A 21,065-nucleotide genomic window follows, 5' to 3' on the forward strand; every position below is an offset into this window, starting at 1 on the left:
AAAATGTTCATAACAATTAATTTTAGTTTTTCACTTAAAAGTATCCTGCGAATATTTTTGGTGGAAATGAAGTGTTTCTAAATAAGAAAAGATGGAAAATTCTTTAACTTGTTTAGAATCCTAGAATTTTAGAACCACTCGAGACTTGAGGAATCATTGAGTCTGATCTTATTTATTTCATTTGTGTCTTTATTTTTCTTATTTTATCTGGTATTCATCATAATCAAGGTGATGATATTAAATATTTTCTTCCTTGCTCTTCAATAGCTTGAGAATTGTAATTATGCGGTGGAATTGGGGAAGAATCAAGCTAAGTTTTCTCTGGTTGGCATTGGTGGACAAGATCTTAATGAAGGAAACAGGACTTTAACACTGGCCTTGGTTTGGCAGCTAATGAGAAGGTAATGTGACTCATGAGAATAACTTTTTATTGAACAGATTATTTACCTGGAAATTTACTAGGAAATTTTTAGGACTGTGATTTAATTCAGTTTAAACTATGTTTTAAGCTAAGCATAAAAACCAAACAAGTATTTTTTATTTTCCTGAAATTTTTTTTCTTTCTTCAGTTCAATCAGTTTTTGTTTCCAGTGCTGTAAAAATCTGTTATTAGGTTCATAAACATTTTAGATTATTGTTTTGTCTTAGTGAGTCATAGAGTGACACTTTTTATGCCTAGTGATATTCTTTTCTCTGAAATTTACTTTTTCTAATATTAATAGAGCTACTACTATTTCTCTTGATTCGATGTTAGCAAGGCATATCTTTTTCAGTCCTTTTACTTTTTACTGGTTTGCGAAAGTAACAATTACCCCTGAAGGGGATTTAAAAACAAGCGGGAAGTTAGCGTATTTACCTACACATTTATTATTTCTTATGTTCTTTCGTCCATTGTGTAGATCCAGATTTCCACCTAGTATATTTTCTTCTATTTGAAACTTTTCTAATAGCACTGGACTGCTGATGATAAATTCTTTCAACTTGTACATGTGAGAAAAAGTCTCAACTTCATTTTTATTTTTCAAAGATTTTTCTCTGAATGTAGAATCTAGGTTGATACAGTTTTCTTTTCTTTTCTGTACTTTTAAATAGTCTTCACTGTCTTCTTGCCTCCATGATTTCCAGCGAAAAGAAAATCTCTTGTCCTTCTTTGTTCCTCTGTATGTCGTATGTCTTTTCTTTTCTGGCTATTTTTAAGATTTCTCCTTATTATAAGTTTTAAACCATTTAATTATGATGTATAATATTCTTTCTTGTGCTTGAGGTTTGCTAAGTTTATTTGATCTGTGGGTTTAAACTTTCCATCAAATTTTGAAGAATTTTGGCTTTCATTTGTTGAAATACGTCTTTTATATTCAGTAACCTTGTTTGGGGAGACTCCAAGTCCATATATATTTACTTATTTGAAGTTGTCCCTGAACTTATTTCTCTTCAATTATGTCTTCCATGTTTTATTTTTTCATTGCAGATAATATGTATTCCTATGTCTTCACATTTAGTAATATCTCTCTCTCTCTCTCTCTCTCTCTCTCTCAACATTTTTTCATATGCTTTTCATTGTGTATTAAGTGTTTAGGTCTGGCCTTTTTACTCTTACAAGTCCCTCTAATAGACAATATTAAAGTTCTCTAAGTTTATCTCTGTGAAATTTCTTTAATAGACATATTATTTAATAGAACTTTGGATACCTTTTAAGCTGAATATAAACTTGACTAATGTGAGAATGATAATCCTTGTTAAATAATTGTAAAATAGCATAAGATATATAAACTAGATAATAAGAAAAATAAACTTTTTGGTATGAAATCATGAGTCTGGGAAGAATTTTAGATAACTGTGTAAGTATGAAACAGTTTGTTTTTAAATGTTTCACTCTTTCCTGCTACACTGATAGCTCTGGACAGGCAGAGTCTTACATCTTTCAACTAGAACCTATGTTAGCATGACTTGATTTATTTTTCTACTTGGAAGGAAGTCCCAGCAGCCATGGGTCAGATCACCTTCTGTCTAACAAAGTCATGGCAATGACAAGGTTTGTCATGTCCATAAGGTGCTTAAACTTTAGTCCCACTGTCTACAGATCCTAGTGTTTGTGAATGGTTCTCATTGTGACAGTGCCTTTGTTTCCAGATAATGTAAAATAATCAGCAGTGACCATAACAGGTTTCATTACCTAATTCACGTTTGTTTTACCACGTATAGGACTCTGCTACCCGTTTCAAAACAGGGGTCTCCTTAATGATGGAGGGCAAATGTTATAAGGTCCCCTTTGCACAGAAAACTCTAGAGTTAAAGAAACTTCAACTGACTCTTCTATTTTACTGAATATTTCTAGACTATCACTAAAAATTACTAAGGGCCTTTCTCACCAGGATATGTCCAGAAACGATCTCTAAAACTAGTTTTATTGTCTTTCACATGTGTTTTTGATTTTTAATAAACTAGTTTTGGGTACTGATTGCTTTAAGCACCTAAGTGAAAGCCTTTTTAGGTGTAACATTTAAATTCACTCGGGGGTTACAATACAAAATAATCTTTAATATTGTCTTTTTTAATGATAAACTCTATTCTGTTTTAAAGTTCATAATATCTGAAAAACACTTTGTAATATGACCTTTGTTCTAAAGTTTTATAAGAATATGGCCCAAAGCCCTACTTTAGGGCTCATTTACATATATGATAAGGTCTAGTCTGCTGCTGTAGCCTTCACCTGGATAATAAGTCATATTTCTCAGGTGCATTTACTACATAAGAATTATACATTTAAGAAAGGAAACTGAGAAGTTCATTCTTATTGAAGGAAAAGAGTGATTGGCAATTATGAAAATAGAACCAGAAGGGACTTTTTTTTCTTTCTTGCTTTTCTTTTTTTTTTCCCCTCTGCATGCCACATATTAACAGATCTGTTAAATTTATATCCAGTTCTAGCTGAAATTTATTTCATGGGATTGCACAGATGTGCTAATTTGGTCATTTATTTGGGCAACAAACGGCATGTCATTTCTTCCCCCTAAGAATGATTGAGAGATATGTGCTGAAGCCTCCCTTTCCCCTTCAGCAGCACAGAGACTGTTCTCAGATTGGACAGCTGGCAAATAGTGTGTGTATAAATTTGGAAACAAAAACCTGTAACAGGCCACCGGCAGATGGCAATGATGGCGAGACCCAAGCCGAACTCCCCACAAACAGGCTGTGTGTGGCAAAGTCAGCATAGGTCCTTGACAAACAAAACACGAGCTTGGTCCCTCTGTGCCAAATGTTAGATAAATAAAACAAATGTTGGCAGGCAGGAAATCAAGCAAGTAATAATCACACCCTCCCCGGCTCCTCACATCCACACCTCATCAATCCTCTTTTGTTGAATGAGGAACTGGCTGGAGCTGGGCTCCTAATGCCCCTTCATTTTGATGAAAGGCTTTTCAGCACAGCACATTTTGCAAGCACCAGTGCTATTGACATCTTGACTGTGGGGTTCTGTCTAATAGCACAGTTGCCCCCAGACACATTTGATAATCAAGGGTAATTATCTCACAAGGAAAAATCTAGGTAGACCCAGGCCAAATTTGTCTTGTCTTACATTTTGATTCTACATTTAAATGAGTAATTGCTTAGTGGACTATCGAAGGTCGAGACTCCAGCCTAATTTTATGCTTTCCTCCCTTTGTTTTTATCATTGCACTTACAAGAGGCTATTGGATTCTATTTTAAACCTCTGCATTTCACTTGAGGTGGCAAAGACTGTTTTGTGGTCACCAGAGCTCTATACCTCCTTGAAGGACTGTTTTTAAACCCCAAATGCAATAAGTGGCCTCCACAATACTCTGCCCCTCAATAAGGATCTCTGTTCCTTGATGGCCTTTCATTTTCACTGATAGACGTTTGTGTAAAGGTGGGCTTCTCTTCAGTACCATTTAGTTCCTAAGCTCAAGAGATGTGTGGAAAACTCGGTTCCTGTTTCCCTGAGTGTATCAGCAGATCAGGGTTGAAATTCCAGATGAGGGGAAAGAGAATTAAGTCCTGAACAAGGGAAACTGCTAGAAGATTACATTTAGTTTGTTCCACCAGATTCTATGTAGAGAAAAATTAATGAAGCAAGCACTGACCTACTGTTTCTTATTGAGAAGCTCATTGGGTAGAAATTCTTAATTGTTTTGTAAATGCTAATAACTTAACACATATGCTAGCTATCAGGAAATAGGAGGACAGTTATGCCACAAACACACTCTTTATGATCAGTCGAAAGGCAATGCTGTTTTCTTTTTTTTCCTGTAGATTTAAATCAGGGCTCTGCACATACAAGGCAAATGCTGCACCACTGAGCTACTTCTCCACCCCCACTTTTTAAAATTTTTTAAATGTAGATGTACACAATACCTTTATTTTATTTATTTATGTGATGCTGAGGCTTGAACCCAGTGCCCCATGCATGTGAGACAAGTGCCTCTACCCCGGAGCCACAATCCCAGCCCTTCTCCCACCCTTTTAATTTTTTCTTTTGAGACAAGGTCTTACTAAGTTGCCCAGGCTAGACTTGAACTTTCGATCCTCCTGCTTCAGCCTCCTGACTAGCTGGGATCAAAGATGTGTGACACCACACCCAGTAGGCAAGATCTTTTTCAAACTAGGAATATTTTGAGAATATGCCTGGGACTTTGGCCCCCCTCATTGGGCCCAAACTAAGCATTTTTTATCTATATTGGCTTCTTGCTTTCCCACAAGAAGAGCAGGAAAAAGTCACTCTATTTATTTCACCCACCACTCTTTGCTTCTGTTTATTAGATGCCCACGGTACTCTGCTGTTCCCTGAAAACAACATGGTGCACAGAGTACATGGACCCTGTCTAAGGGGACATGATGAACATTATTGCCACTGAAAGTTCTGAGAAACAGGATTAAAGAAAGGGTAATAATAATAACTAGTGCTTTGCATGGCTTGGAAAAGTGATGCTTGAGCTGAGCTGAGAATGGTTCAAAGGATGAGAAATTCAGTAGTGGTAAAGGGCATCCCAGGCAACAAACATAGCTGAGTCCAGGAAGCAGGAAGCAGGATGATGCATGGTGTGGTCAGGTACTTGCTGATAGTTCTGTCCAGTTGAAATAAAAGAAAGGGAGAGAGAAGGAGAGATGGGGATGAGTGAGGGAAGAAGAAAATCACAGATGTGCTAAAAAAGGAGAGTAAACTACTTGTGAATAGGTTTGTGTGCCACACTAAGAAGTTTGACAAATGACATGACCAGAATGATACTTTAGAAGGGAAATTCTGTGATGAACAAAAACAGAATGGGGAGGAGTTTGTCGATTTGGGGAAACTTGGGGGGTGTCACAGAGAGGCTGTAAGTGCCAGTTTGATAAATGTGATTTTCTGGTGAAGAAAAGTTGTAGAGGCCAAAGCTGCTTTAACCAGGACACTGCTCTTCTTTCATGGAGTCCAACTCAAAAAATCCATATAGAAAACCATGGAGAAATTGTACTTTGTATCAAAGCAGCAGTTGGAGGGAGAGACACAGTGGGTCATGCAAAATCCCATGCCACCCAAGTGGAGGGTGTTCTCATTTAGGCCCCTCCAGGAGTGACTCATCACAAGCTTCCTGGGTTTCAACTTGAGGACAGCAAGTAATCCTAGCCCTGAAGTCTTTCATGACTAATATGATCCCCTCCTGGAAGCCTGAACTTTGGGGTCTGCAAACCTGTCCCTGGCACGATGCTGGGTTTTCTTACTTTTCCCAAAGTAGTAGATTTAGGGATTCTGCCCTCTCCATGTAATTTTAAGAGCTTGAAGCATCTTCTTAATAAATGTCACCTTAATAAATGTCTCCCCTAAAAGATCACCAGTTCTAAAAACAATATGTATCTAAAGCAACTCTTACCTTTGGGCTGGAGGTTGCTTTCCGTCAGTGTGTGGCTGACATTTCTACTTACCTGGTATAAGAAATTCTTTTGTATTTGTCTTTTGTTTCATTGGCTCCAGGGACTTTTCTAACATGGAGTCATTTCTTACACACATCACATGCTTCACTTCCTTTTTCTTTCTTCACCTTTCTTCTCCTCTGCTTGCTCTCCCTGCCCAGAGCAACAGACAGTGCTTAGAAGGAGGTATTTCCTTTGTAGTTCATTCTAACAACCATACATTTACATTTTAAATTATTCTAAAAGGAACTAATGTTATTACATATTCTGTTTTGTTATTTTTTCCTACAAGGGAATGGTGTTTAGAGGATCTCCTGTGATATAACTAGAAAGAGAATTTCACCCTGTTGAATTCTTTAGCCACTTCTCTCCAGAAATCATTCTTGATTTTATTCAGGTACACACTGAATATCCTTGAAGAAATTGGTGGTGGGCAGAAGGTCAATGATGACATTATTGTCAGCTGGGTGAATGAAACACTGAAGGAAGCCGGGAAAAGTACATCCATCTCTAGTTTCAAGGTAAAATTTTCATCTTCTGTTAGAGGCCACCTGAGACCTAGGCTTATCTCTATTGTTTTCACTGTATATTAAATGACCTTCAGTGTTAAGGATTTGAGGCTTCCCCTCCCATTCTACTTTTTCTTAAATGACCCATTATTGTTTTAATGTTCATTGTCCATTGCACTGATAAATTTCTCCTCACTTTCTCCCATAATAATTAATTTTGAAAAGCAGTCATTTTTCACACATCATTTTAGGTCTTATTCTTTCAAAGTAACATAAAGTATGATAATATTTTTTAAAAATGTGCCTACTTTCATGACATACTTTCATGTAGTGATGAAATATAAAATGCTAAAAGATCTCCCATGTGATGGTTTTCAAAAAAAATTGTGTATTTATATCCAAATCCTATTTTTATTATGATAGAATTATATTTTATTAAATTTCTTAACTCATGATTCATACATTAGCAGGGTTGTTCCCCAAGGGACCTGCTCACTTGATCAGTATTAAACTATATTCTTCTACTTTAAAGGTCAGGATTGAAGGGAGGGAGCCCTTCAGAGTTGTATTGACAGAGCCTGAGAGGTGGTTCATTGTGATATCAATCCTCTACTCCAAAATTATTTTAAAAAATGGAAGTCTCTTCTCACCAGGAAGGGAGAGATCTGGGTAGGGCTGTCCCAGGAGCATCCATCTGCTCTGAGCTCAGATAATGGCCACCCTGCCCCACCTCAAGCTCCCTGCTCAGTCTGGATTGCTGAGCAGAGCTGGGAGTGGAGGATGGGCACTGAAGTGAGCAGATCCTTCAAGAAACAGAATTGGAAAGGCAACTAGAGAAAGCAGAGGCAAAGAAGTGCAGGGAGCTCTGTTCATCAGTTCATGAGTGTACTCCTCATTTTATGGGTGAGGAAAACTGAAGCCCAGGTGACTTTCCAAGGTCAGAACAAATAACTGCAAGTGATGATCCTCAGTGAGGGGAAAGCACCTTTTACCTGTTGGGTGAAGTCTAGGATACAGCATATTCACAGGTCACTTAACCCTCAGTCTGAGTGACCAGTCATGGAGACGGAGGTGTTTCTCCTTGTAAAACACTCAACACTCCAGCCTGTGGCTTCTGGTGTGTTCCTGATGGGGTGAGACTTGGTAAGCCATTGGGCTCACTCTTAGGAGTGTTTGATAATTTTGTTTTGTTTTTTATAATTCTCTGATCTGATTTTCTCCTGTCTTCTCACTAAGTCATTGCAGAACTGATTAGGTTAACAGGGCTACACAGTGTACCAAAAGGAAATGCTAAATTAGCCCCACATTCCTTTTAAGTGAAACCCTTAAAAAAATACCCAACCCACTCCCCTCCTACCCCATACTGGGGTTTAACTCGGGGCAATCTATCACTGAGCTATACCCCCAGTCCTTTTTATTTTTTTTTTTTATATTGAGACAGGATCTCACTAAGTTGCTGAGGCTGATTTCAAACTTGAGATCCTCCTGCCTCAGTCTCCCAAGCTACTGGTATTATAGGCAAGCACCACTGTGAATAGAGCCAACCCACTCTTGGTTAACCACAGTGGAAATAATCCCAGTCCTTTGTCATCTACCAGTTACAGCCATTACTTTGTAGGTCAGCACCTCCCAAAACTGTGAAGAGAAAGCAGGAAGAAGGAGAGATCCGAATCTCTCCATTTTGCTTTCCTTTGTGCTTCTTCACCAAAAAGTTTTGGGGAGATAGAGGCCAAGGCTGATGTTGGAAATTAGATTGTGAGTCTGTCTTGACTTAAATTCTGCAATGGTTCTTTTATTATCCATGCATGAGTAATAATGGGTTCATTATAGTTATTAAAAAATGTTATTCTACCTTTACTTGAAGGTCAAAGCTAGAGAACTAGCATCTTGCAGTGTCCTGTGTCCTTCTTACTTAGAAATTGTTTGGATTCAGCCCCTTGAAGTAAGAGGTACTTGGCCTTCACCATGCTTAGATGGTGACACTCAGCTGCACTCATGGGTACCCTGGCCTGTGGTCCCTATTACAGCAGGAGAGCAGAGAACATTTGTTGTAGATCTCTGTGTGCTCACATCTGAGGTTCATTCACCGCTCTAGGCACAAACATAAAAATGTTTACAATGCCAAAGAGCCCAAGATTTTAAGCCAGAATTTTAGGTTTGAATCCCAACTCTACCATTTCCCAGCAAGTCACTTAGCCTCAGAATCTCCTCTACTTATTTGTGAATTAAGATTAAGTGGGGAGACTTAGGATGTAGCTCAGTTAGTAGAGCATGTGCTTAACATCTGTGAGGCTTTGGGTTCCTTCCCCAGTACCAAAAAAAAAAAGCTAAAAAGATAAAATATGGATATTAAACTTTCTCACCATAAAATGATAACTCTGTAATGTAATCCATTTATTAGTTAGCTAAAGTTTAATCATTCCACAATGTGTGTGTGTGTGTGTGTGTGTATACAAACTTGATAAAGGAAAGGGTGAGGGAAGGATAAGATAGAATAATATAAAGAACCAATCAAATATAAATTAATAGACAAGTTAAAGGAAGTCAAGGAGTGTAGAGGAAGGAGAAGGGGAGAGGGGAGGGAGGATGAGAGGCAAAAGAGGAGGTGGAATTTGAGCCAAATAAAAGAACAGACTAGATGCCGACATCCTTCTAAGACCTTGGTAACAATTAGTTAGTGAAAAGGCACCAAAAGATATTAGTCACCCTCATTGCTGTCGTTGTCTCCCTGGCAACGATAGTTCTTTTTCCCTGAAGTCTCCAGGAGAGGAGCCTCCACTGGCGCTCCTGTCCACCTGCACCCTCACCAGGATTCCTGCCACTCTTCTGAGATGTCCCACATGAAGCAGGGTTTTCTGGTGTCTTTAGTGTCTTCTTTTGGACAGTTTCTTTTAAAAAATCATTCCTTCCTCCACTGAAAGCAGTAGTTCAGAGACACGTTTCCACCTTGGTGTTCCTCTCTACTCTGCTAACTTCCTTACATTCCTTATTTGAGAATGACTCCTGCTGTTGGCAGTCAGTGGGTTTTCTGAGAAGTTACTAATGCCTCTGCAGAAGCTACAGAGGGTTTGAAATACTGGGTAGAATGCTGTGGCACCTCCCTGAGCAGGGTGTATATAGTTCATATTTAAGAAAAAAGAACCACCCACTTGACCCAAATGGAAGTCACTTTGGTACGCAAGGATTTTGATAAAACCCTCCCTTTCTCTCTCTGTAGGACCCAAAGATTAGTACAAGTCTTCCTGTTCTGGATCTCATCGATGCCATTCAACCAGGTTCAATTAATTATGACCTCCTGAAAACAGAAAACCTGAATGATGAAGAGAAACTCAACAATGCGAAGTACGTAAATAACCTGAGATCAGGAGGGTAGGATCCAAGGGAGAGCTAGAGAGTTGTAAAGTCTAATGCTTGTGCCTTTGTGCAAATAACTTTATTTGCACTATTCATGCTTTTTTTCTCATGATTTATTTTTGTCTCATCATTATTATTTTAGATATGGTGCAATAGAAGCTTAAGACTTCCCATATTAGAATGGGAGCTAGACAAAAAACAATTTCTTATAATGAAGAAGCAAGACTATGGTTTTATGAGCCAATTTTCTAATTTTAATCTATAGCAGATTTCACACATAAAGTCTATCCTTGGCAAGCTCCAAATGCAAACATCCCATTCATGAGTATCCATGGATATGTAAAGGCAGGGGTCAAGTTCAAGACCAGGTACTTCATCAACTAATGAACAGCTTTCATATGCTTTACCATTTAGGCCACCTGCCAAATGATTTCTCTAGAATGAGGATCAGCAGACTATGGTCTCTGAGCCAGATGTGGACTGATGTCTGCATTACTAAATAAAGTTTTATTGGAACCCAGTTCACTTGTTTACATACTGTCTATAACTGCTTGTCTGCTATGCTGGCAGGCTGGAGTAGTTGCCACAAAGCCTACAACTCTGCACTCTCTGCTCTAGAGAGCTGCCTTTTTCAAAGCAGGTCATAATAGTTTCCCAGGGCTGTCAGGACAAAGTACCACACAAACTGCATGGCTTAAAACAACAGAAGTCTATTCTTTCACAGGTATAGAAACTAGAAGTCTGTAATCTGCAGAAGCTACAGAGGGTTTGAAATACTGGGTAGAATGCTGCTGCACCCCCCTGACCAGGATGTATATAGTTCATATTTAAGAAGAAAGAACCACCCACTTCCCCACCCACTGACCCAAATGGAGGTCACTTTGATACTCAAGGGTTTTGATAAAATCCTCCCTTTCTCTCTCAGCAGGGCTGGTTGCAACTAAGGGTTCTGAGGGAGATTGCCTGTCCTGTACCTCTTTTCTAGCTTCTGGTAATGGCCAGCAATCCCTGGTGTTCCCTGGTTTGTAGACTATAACCAGCCTCTGCCTCCATCTTCACTGTGTGTCTCTAACTTCACATGGCTGTCTGCACTCTCTGTGTGTCTGTACCTCTTCTTATAAGGACCCTCACCATATTGGATTAGGGGCCCCACCAGCATGACCTCATCTTAACTAATGACATTTGCAAAAATGACATCCTATTTGCAAGTAAAGTCATAGGAGAAAGTACTGGAATCTAGGACTTCAATCTATATTTTGGTGGGAAGGGACATGGTTGAACCTATAACATGGGTCTGGAATTCGGAAGTGTCTAGGGCTTTGTAATGTCACTAGTGCCCTCTCTCTACTCCCAATTGGGGAAAGTAGGGACCTGTTCTAGAATGATGATATTTAGCATAATTTAATGGAGAGAAGACTAATAATTAAACTACAATTTCAATAGAGTGGGATGGATAGTGTAGAAGGTGGAGCATGGAATACCATGCAGGGAACAGGAAAGGACTGAAGCTCTTTAGAACAAACAACATCTAAGCTGAGCAAGTAAGAAGGAGATAGAGAATAGGAGGAGATAGAATATTCTAGATGAAAGAACACATGCAAAAACTCAGAAATTAAAAAAAAAGTAAAAAGCTTTTGAGATCAGATGGTCAAGGGGGAAATTTGATTAGGTTAAGAAATTTGCCAAGGTCATTCAATTTTTGAGCTGTGCTGCTGAGATTCATTGTCTGCTTCAGAGCCAAGACTCCTAAGCATTCCATGAAAGGACAAAATATGAAATGATATTGTGTAGTTTGGAAGGAACTACACAAAATTCTAAGAATGATTGTTATTGTGGCAAGTTTGTTTGTTTCTTGAAGCTCATTTATGGATTTTGAAGCAATTTTCACTGTACATTTTATAATGAAAAATTAATTTTACTTCATTAATAATAAATATAGAAGAAATTACTGTGAAGTGGACAAGGAGGAAAAAATGGGTCGATTCCTGCCCAGTGCTCTAAATTTGATCAATAAAGTAAGAATAAAGTTTTTTAGGTGAGAAGGAGGGAGGGCGTCGGAAAAAATCTCTTGAGTAGCCATAGTAAGAGGTTATTAGAGAATAAATGAGATGAATAAAAGAACTGTCAACTAATAGTGTGGGCACATTTGAAAACAGATTACAACTAATAAAATTATCTTTATAAGACTGTAAATAAAGAAAAAATATTCTAATGTACCTGGGGATAATTTTATGTGGAAAAATATAGAATATAAAACTCTGGCTACTCTATAGTACCATAAATGCATACATCTATATATGGATAAGCATTGGAATGGGGAAAGGAATTAAAAGCATTGGCGTATCAGGTTGAGGAGACTGTCCAGGGATTCCATAGGTGAGTTCTGTCCTGAGGGGTCCCCTTCATACCTTGCTGCTCTGATCTTCATGTCCTCTTTTCTCTCTTTTAGGTACGCCATCTCTATGGCCCGAAAAATTGGAGCAAGAGTGTATGCCCTTCCAGAAGACCTGGTTGAAGTGAACCCCAAGATGGTCATGACAGTGTTCGCTTGCCTCATGGGGAAGGGGATGAAAAGAGTGTAAGACCAGTGAGTGGGACAGGGAAGGTGGCCCACTCAGTCCAGAGGGCCCAGCACAGGGTGCTCTCAGAATGAGCAAGGACCATTCAAGCTATTCAGAGTTTTCACCTTGGTGATAATGCACAAGATTCCAAAATGTGCATATTTGTGCAACCAAGTAGCCTCTCCTATATTTAATAACAACAAAGAAAAGCTTCTTTTATTTTTTATTTTTATTTTTGCAGGAAATCCAATCTCTTGACTTTTTTTTTCAATGCTTGTTTTTTTGTTTTTTTTTTCTGCTTTAAAAATCTAGAAAAAACCAAAAGAAGTTGTTTTCCCGGCACCCTTCCTGCTTTTGCCCTTAGTCAAGAATAGAAACTGCAATGTTCTTAATTTTGACATAGTCTTTCAAACCTGTTTAATGTGGCTGCCTTTTTCTTTGTTCAAGACGAAGACCTCAAAGGCAAAATATCAAACCTGTCCTAATAGAGGCCATTTGGTCTGTTATAAGCCTCTTTCTGTCCCCTTCTCCTACCTTATTTCTCTATGACTTTGCTCCATCTGTCACCCCTCCACCCCAAACTGGTGCCTGTTCCATAGCCCACTTGCCCTGCCATCGTTGTCTCTGGGCCACTTGGAGCCTCTGACAAATCAGTCAGGCTGTTCTTCTCTCAAGAGTCTCTGAAAGCCTGCAGAAATAAGCCTTACCACTAGAGCCTTTCCTCAGAACTAGGGAAATATCAAATGTCACTTGTTTTTGTTTTGGACAGTAAAAAACTCTATTTCAAATGCTAGGATTTAGACTCTGTCTAGATCTGACATCTTGAACACTGTGCCCTCAGGTAGATTCCTAACTCTGGCAGAAGGTTGGATCCAAAGAAGTTGTAATAGATAAGAAAACTACCAGGGGACAGAGCGGAGCTATCACTAAGCATCTCTCCTCTAGGGCACTGCCTTTCCATATACTCAGCCCAGCTTGTTAGATGGATTGTTACTGTGGTATGGCTAAATATCTGGTCACATTTGGAAGCAGTCCTGCTTGGCTTTCATTTGCTCTTAGATATCAGCATATCTGATTGCTGCCAAGCCATATTAGAAATGTTTACTTTTTTTTTTTTTTTGTTTGGTACTACAAAAGCTTTTTGCCACCCCTAAACCCCCAGGGGCAACATGTGCCAATGAATAGCATCCATGCCCCACATATGCATACACTAGCCAGATGTCAAAGATAAGGACCGCCCAAGTTGCTTTACGAAGAGCTAATTTACTGGACATTTAAAGAATTCCCAAACAGAACTAGAAGAACGGTATGAATTTGAACAGCTCTAATAAATTAAGCAATTTCCATGAAAACCTACTGAAGGCTAAAAAGCAACAGGACATTGTCAACCAACACTAGACACCCTCTGTCATGATAAAAGGGCTCATTAATGAGGAGTCTTCTTTAGGGGTGGAAGTAAAGGAACCTAAGCCATTTTTCAAAGCAATTGAAATGCATCGCCCTGGATCCATTCCTTGGCAGTGGGCTCAGGAAGCCAATATATGGCTTCTTTTAGCTCATCACCAGTATTTCTGCTGCATCTGAATGCAAAGTGGTTGGCTTTGACTTTAGTCTGAACTTCATATAGCCTTGGATGATTTTCCCCCATCTGCCTCCAGGAAGGAAGAATGTTACTGCCTTAATGGAAATCATGAAGATAAAATAATGCTCAAGATATTTCCAAATAAAATGTTCCCAATATTGGGTGTCTCTGGCTATTTCATATTGAGAGTTTAATCATGGTGCACTGTAACTCCTTAATTCATTTGCACAGCCAACATGCATTGAGTACCTAGTATGTGTGAGACACTGTGTGAGGTTTTAGGAATAGGCCTTTAAATGAGACAGGCATTGCACTCAGCTGATCAGGAACAACAGATGTTACACAGTTAAAATGACAGGTGTGATAATTGGTAAAGATGGGCAAGGTGAGATTTGACCTTATGGCAGGAAACTAGGAGTGTAAATAGAAATGTTTTAGCAGAAAACTGAATAAGTTGCAGTTGGCAAAGTGAAGAAAGTTGAGGTATAGATTCTCAGAAGCACATCAAACCCAGTCATGAAGATCAGACTTGGGGGTGATTCAAAATGACTTCTAGAGTGAACTGAAAAGGAATCTTTTGGCTTGATAGTGCCTGGAACTCTTCTCCCTCTTGACTAAGCTTCAGGGATGCTGAGGAATTCTGCTACAGCCAGCTCCCTCTGGGCCAGACTCCTGAAACAGAGAATATGTCATCAATGTGGCATGGCCACACCTTGACCTGTGGAAGAGCCACACTGCTATACAGTGGAAGGGAAGCTGGCTTTTGCATCTAAGCTCTATGGCTCGCCAGCAGCTTCTCTTTGAGGGTGATTCTTTCCTGGCCTGAAATTCCTGCTATTTTTCTACTAAGGATACAGCTGCCTTCCCTGAGCTTCAAGAGGCTACAAATATTAAGTATTATTTGGTATCAGACTGTACTAATATGGCTCATAAACAAGTTATCCTGTACTTGTTCATAAACTGAACAAGTACAGGATAACAGAATAAGTACCATCAAAGAGAGCAATGACTATCTCAGGAGACTAAAGGAAGACAGCATCCTGAGCACGATGATTTTTCTAAATGAAAAATCTTATTGTTACCTTTTAAATGATCAATCCAAATATAAGAAACTAAAATGGCACCAAAGGGTCTGCAGAGGAAAGTAGGCCACTCTTCTGCTCCTCTGCTTTGAAACTGGTTCAACTCACTGAAACCAACTGTTGTCAAATCATTGTTTGTTTGAAATTTGCATGATGGTGGTATTTACACCACAGAATTTATCAAGCTCATCGTATAGGGCTTTTGATCCCAAAAGAGTTAGTCCATCAATTACCCAATGCCTTTGTCTAGTCCTCTAGTTTGTTGTCCCAAATATCAACCTCTGTTAACAATTTCTTTTGTATTATTCTAGGAATATTTTGTGTACATATCACATACCACACACATGTTCTCACAACATACACCTTTTTAAAATTACAAACGTTAATGTATAACACACATCATTCTGTATCTCACTTTTTTTCACTTATCTGTATACATATACCTGCCTCAACTTTTCAGCAAGTGTGTAGCATTCAATTGTATGGAGGGGCTGAACTCAATTAACTAGCATCCTCTAAAGGAATGTTTGGGTTGTTTCAATCTTTTTGTTATAACAAGTAAGGCCACAGTGAATAACATTACACCCACTTCTTGAGCATAGAATGTTAATTTTCATTGAACAGGTACTTATCAAGTTCCCGCCCCAGAAAGAAACATGGGTGGTAGTAAAACAAAGATTCTTTTAAGTTTCCTCAAATTATTTTGTGAAGAATAGTAATCTGGGACAGATACATGAGCTGATTCCAACTTCTCCATTTTATATCTAAAAAAACCATATTAATCCAGCAAGAGAGAATGTGCATTAATGTGTACACGCAGTCATAATAAAAAGCAGAAGGTGATAAATGCAATTGCAAATTCTTTAATGAAACATTTTGGAAGCTCAGGGGGGACAAAGTCAATTCTGAATAAAGAACCAACAAATGTCTGTGGACATACTCAGGCTTGATGAATGAGAAGTGTGCAGGAACCACACTATACATATGTTGATATCCCCTACAGAGCCAAGTATATTTCTATGTTTTTAAAAAGAGCTCAGTAACTATTTAGAAATTGATTTATGTTAGTCATAAACAAATGTTTCCCGATGCCAAGAGACATTGCACAGAGAAAAGTAATTATGGGAAAGGCTGTGGATTAGACTCACCTGGAGCGGTTTTAGAATAGATTTATTGTCTTCCTGGAAATTATGACATTAGAGCCTGGGTAAAGCAATGCATTGGATTAGATGACCTTGTCAAGTCTCAGTCAACCTGGTGATTTTATCCGCTTGGAAAGTACCACACCCCCACACACATCTAGTTTGTCCCTGGCAGCACAAATATGGTTCTATGGTACAGAATGTGCAAACTCTTGGCCCAGCCCACCTCAGACTGAGGCTTAATTGCATGAGAGACATGCCCATGAGTCCCCACCTTCTTTACAGTTAGGATACCCATTGTCACTGACCTTTGTTCTTTTCCCAATCCAGCATACCAAGAGGCTTGGAGTCAAGGCCAGTAGTACACTCTTGGTCAATTTGACATTTATCCTAGCACAGCCTCGCCAGTCTCACAATCCAGAAAGCACATCCAATGCTCAGAAAAAGCATCATCAGTGTGGAATGATCCTCTTGTGAAATCTCATCACTTTGACAGTTTCCTAATACAATTCCTATAACTAAACACTTAGCTGCTGTTTCTGAAGACAGATTTTACCAAATGAGTCAGTGAATGAATGACAAAAAAAAAACGTAAATTTTTGTATGTCTAAAGTCCACATATATGTAATAACCCATCTTAGGTCAGGCAAAAAAACAGATAATCTACTTAACATCATTGTCTCATCATTAATGACTCAGAGACAGGTCGGCAAAAGAGTGGCAATGTTTATGTCATCTGACATGGAAAAATTGGGAAGTTCCATTTAAACAGTGTTTTGGTTAATAGAGAGTTACCATATATTACTTTTGGAATAGACATCTTTAGAGGATAAGATGCAGGCAAATATTTAATTCTAAAGGTATATGGGATCTAATATAAAATTTGATAATTTAATAGGCATTTCTGGATTCAACTAGGACATAGGTTTTCTGTTATGAGTCCCATTTATTCAATCCTCATTTCTCCAAATGTGATACTTGATCAGGGGCATCTGGAAGCTGATTAGAAATGTAGAATCTCTGCCCCCATCCTAGACCTATGAATCAGAATTTGCAATTTTATAAGATCCCCAGTTGATTCATGCTATGGTTTGAATGTCATGCAGGATTCGTGTATTGGGAACTTAATTCAGAAGGCCACATGTTAAAGCAATTTGGGGATGAGATCTTTAGGATATGATCTTTGGGAGACTTTATGAATGGATTAATATGTCCATGGATGAATGGATTCATGGCTTATTGTGGGAGTGGCTTTGTTATAAAAGAGAGCTCTCTCTGGCATGCCTGCTCTGTCTCACCATGTGATGTCCTGCATCACCTCAGGACTCTGCAAGAAATCCCTCACCAGGTGCAGCCCCTTAACCTTGAATTTCCCAGCCCTCCAGAACTCCAAGAAATAAATTTCTTCATAAATAAGCAGGCTGTGACATTCACGGATAGCAACAGAAATGTACTAAGAATTCACATGAGTATAAAGTCTGAGAAACACTGTCTCCTTAAAAGATCTACAGTTGTTAGAAGACTAAATTACCCAGCTTCAAATTAGAATCTCCCAATTACATTGAACTTGAGGGATTAAAATACGTTCCATGAACATTTTCCCATCATTATTCATTTGAGATAGCCAGAGTATCCCTCGCTCCAGATACCTTCTCTATCACCCAAGTCTGCCAGTTGATGCTCCCTCCCCCTTAGTCCTTCTCTTTCTGTGGCACCCTCTCCTTGGCACAGGTACAAAGAGCTATATCTTCTGATTCTAATACATTTAAGGCAACTCTTGGCAAGACCTTCTCCTGGTGATGGCTCGGGGCTGCCTCTTTAATAATCTAACTCAGATTATTAAGACTTTATCCCTCATGTCTTCCCTTTGGTCCTTCCACCACCCACATCAAACCTACCAGCTTTTCTTCCACCATCTCTGGAGCAATCTCTATGACTTCCAGTGACAGCAAGGTGACTAAGTAAAGCAAACTGTCCCAAGGACTTACAGTGCTATTCTTTTCTCCCTCACAACATGTACTTTGCTATAAATTTCTGGAGTTGAAACTTTGTCATTATTATCTCTGCTAAATCCCTAATGGCAAAAAGAGAGAGGAATGTGTCTACCAGGTAGAGTGACTTTCACATACAAAGGTTTTGAGGATGGAAGGAACTTGATATCTTTGAGAACTAAAAAAAAAAAAAAAAAAAAAAAAAACAGTATGGCTGATATGGATAGAGAGCTGTCCTATCACAAGAAAGAGATGGGCAAGCAAAAGGCTTGGGAGTGATTCTGAGACTTTAGGGTGCTTAAGAATCACCTCAGAAGCTTGTCACAATAAATGTTCCAGATCCCACCTGCAGACTCAGTGCCTGTAGGATTGGTAAGTGTAGAATCTACGTTTGGAGAGTCTGTAGCCCATGACTCACAGACCACTCTTGGAAAAGGACTGGTCCAGCTGTTCTCAAACTTGGCTGCATGGTGCAGTCATCTCAGGAGCCTTAGAAAGACTGATACCTATGCTCACCACCACCACCACCTTGAAATTCTGATACAATTGATCTGATGTGTAGACATGGAAGCTACCTATTTAAAGATCCCCAGAGACTCTAATATACAGTCACATTTGAGTACTGGTCTATAGCAACTTCTCCAAAGGGCAGGCCTGAGTGGAACATCTTAACAGGCAGACAGAACAATAAAAGGGAATGTTGGTTCAGAAAGAGGGAATGAAGACATGGAAATATTCCAAAGGTAAGCCTTGCTTTCCTCATAATTTAATCATTCAGTCAATGAGCATTTGTCTGGCTGTCAGGTAACCTTCTTGGTCTCATAGGTCTCAGGTCCACTCTTGCATGCAAAGCAAGGGAATCAGAACCCAGGATTGAGTTCTCTGAATTTAGGTCTTAAGTCTCCCCTTGAAATAGTTTCTGAGGCAGCATCATGTTTCCTCTTAGAAATAAAGGATGCAAATACCCCAAGATTTCTTGTAGATTATAAGACTGATTCACTTTCCATGAATAAATAAGAGAAAAAAACATACTAAGAGGAAAAAAAGATTTATAAATGATATGCCTTCAAAACCTTCCAAGGTCATGCAGCTTTAATGTCTGGATGATTTTGAGAGGAAACTTGCAAATTGAGCTGCACCTGAACTCATAATAAAAGGGCTTTAAATTAACTGACTGTCTCAGGGTTTATCTGACAATAGTCCTGGACTGCATATCCAAGTTGAGGCTAGCCAAGGTCACAGTGGCATTTGCCCTTATTCTCAGTCTGCTCCAATTTGAGAGCAACTCCAAGGCAGACCATTCATCATGGAGATTATCTTCATAGGTGGAGCCTTAATAAAGATAGAGGATCCATGCTCCTCACAAAATACTTGCCATGTAATTTTTGTCACCTAATTTTCCAAATTGGCTGGAGACTGATGTACGGATTAGCTGGGTCCTAGGGGTTTGATTCAATCACATAGATCTGCTCAGACCAGATTGCCTCTTGTGGTAGTAGCTTATAACCCATGTCTCAGAAAACAGCAGAGAAAGAAGACTAGCTGTTCTCAAGGTCATGGTGAGATGAATTCCAGGCAGAGCATACCTTGGCCTCTGCCCACTCCCTTCCTCCTTTACCTTCTTAATATGAACAGGACATACTGAGCATCTGGTTTTGCCCATTACTTTCCAATGGTTTCCATTCAATCCTTGTAACAGCTGTCTGGCATAGCAAATTATTAACCTCATTTTTCTCAGAAAAAGCTACTACACTTTCAAGAAACCAACAGACTTGTGGGTGATGAGTGATTTCACATCCAGGCACAGAGATCATCTTCTATGTCCTTTTCACTCCTTGAATAACCAGAATACACAGGGGGGCACCTAGGAGAGTGGAAGAGCCTTTCTTCTTTCTTTCCTTGCTTTCTTCCTCCCTCTCCACCTCCCTTCCTTCTTTCCATTCTTTGTTTTCACATGCAATAAAATTTGAGAACCTTGGGTAGGTTACATTTGAGTAACTACCACCACAATCGAAATAAAGACTATTTCCAATCCCTCCACCTAACACGCATATTCTCTCATATCTCCTGTAGCTCACCTTGCTCTAGCTCCTGTTCCTGGTGATAACTAATGTATTTTCTGTATCTATGTTTTTTCCCCTGATAGGGTGTCATATAGATGGAATCATGAAATATAAATCATTTAGTATCTGGCTAGTTTTACTCAGCATAATGCTTCTGGTTTCTCCTGTCTTGTTGAGTATAGCATTTTGGTCTGTTCTCTTTTACTGCTGCATAGCTTTTCATTATGTGGATATACCACAGTTTGTTTAACCATTCCCAGTTGTTGTACACTTGGGTTGTTTCATTATTTTTCTTTTATTATTATAATAAAGCTGCTACATACAGTCAACTTTTTTTAACTGCTCTGACATTCAGTCCTTCTCAAAGGCAATTTTTTTTTTTTATTTCACTTGGGTAAATGTCTAGGGAAAGAACTTCTGGGACACATGGTAAGCATATGTTTATAAAAAATTTACTAAACTGCTTTTCAAAGTGACTGGACCATTTTGCCCTCTCAGAAGCAATGCATAAGAGTTCAAGTTTCCCCACATCCTTACTGCTACTTCATATGAACAGCCTTTTTCAATTCAGCCAATCCAGGGAAGTGTGGTAGCAAATTGTAGTTTGAATTTGTGTTTCCTTTGTTATGATTTGGATATGAGGTGTCCCCCAAAGGCTCCTGTACTAAAGCAGGAATATGCAGAAATGAAATAATTAGACTATGAGGTAAAATGGCTTAATAATTTGGACGGACAACTAAGTGGTAACTGTAGGCAGGTGGAACATGGCTGGAGGAAGAAGGTCACTAGGTGTGTGCCTTTGGGGTTTATATTTCCCTGGTCTCTCTCTCTCTCTCTCTCTCTCTCTCTCTCTCTCTCTCTCTCTCTCTCTCTC

The 21,065-nt window shown here is 39.0% G+C and overlaps 1 protein-coding gene across 2 annotated transcripts in view; it reads left to right on the plus strand.

The window, feature by feature from the left end:
- Lcp1 (lymphocyte cytosolic protein 1) overlaps positions 1-14,071 on the plus strand; it is a 78,468-nt gene extending 64,397 nt beyond the window's left edge. For both annotated transcript variants that reach the window (XM_015484297.2, XM_048800939.1), the window contains exons 15-18: positions 268-401; positions 6,305-6,428; positions 9,634-9,758; positions 12,220-14,071. In XM_015484297.2, coding sequence (XP_015339783.1) covers positions 268-401; positions 6,305-6,428; positions 9,634-9,758; positions 12,220-12,352 — 516 coding nt within the window. In that variant the 3' untranslated portion in view covers positions 12,353-14,071. The remainder of the gene's footprint in view (positions 1-267; positions 402-6,304; positions 6,429-9,633; positions 9,759-12,219) is intronic.
- Positions 14,072-21,065: the final 6,994 nt, after the last annotated feature.

Source organism: Marmota marmota, unplaced genomic scaffold (genome assembly GCF_001458135.2).
Source record: "Marmota marmota marmota unplaced genomic scaffold, marMar, whole genome shotgun sequence".
NCBI lineage: Eukaryota > Metazoa > Chordata > Mammalia > Rodentia > Sciuridae > Marmota > Marmota marmota.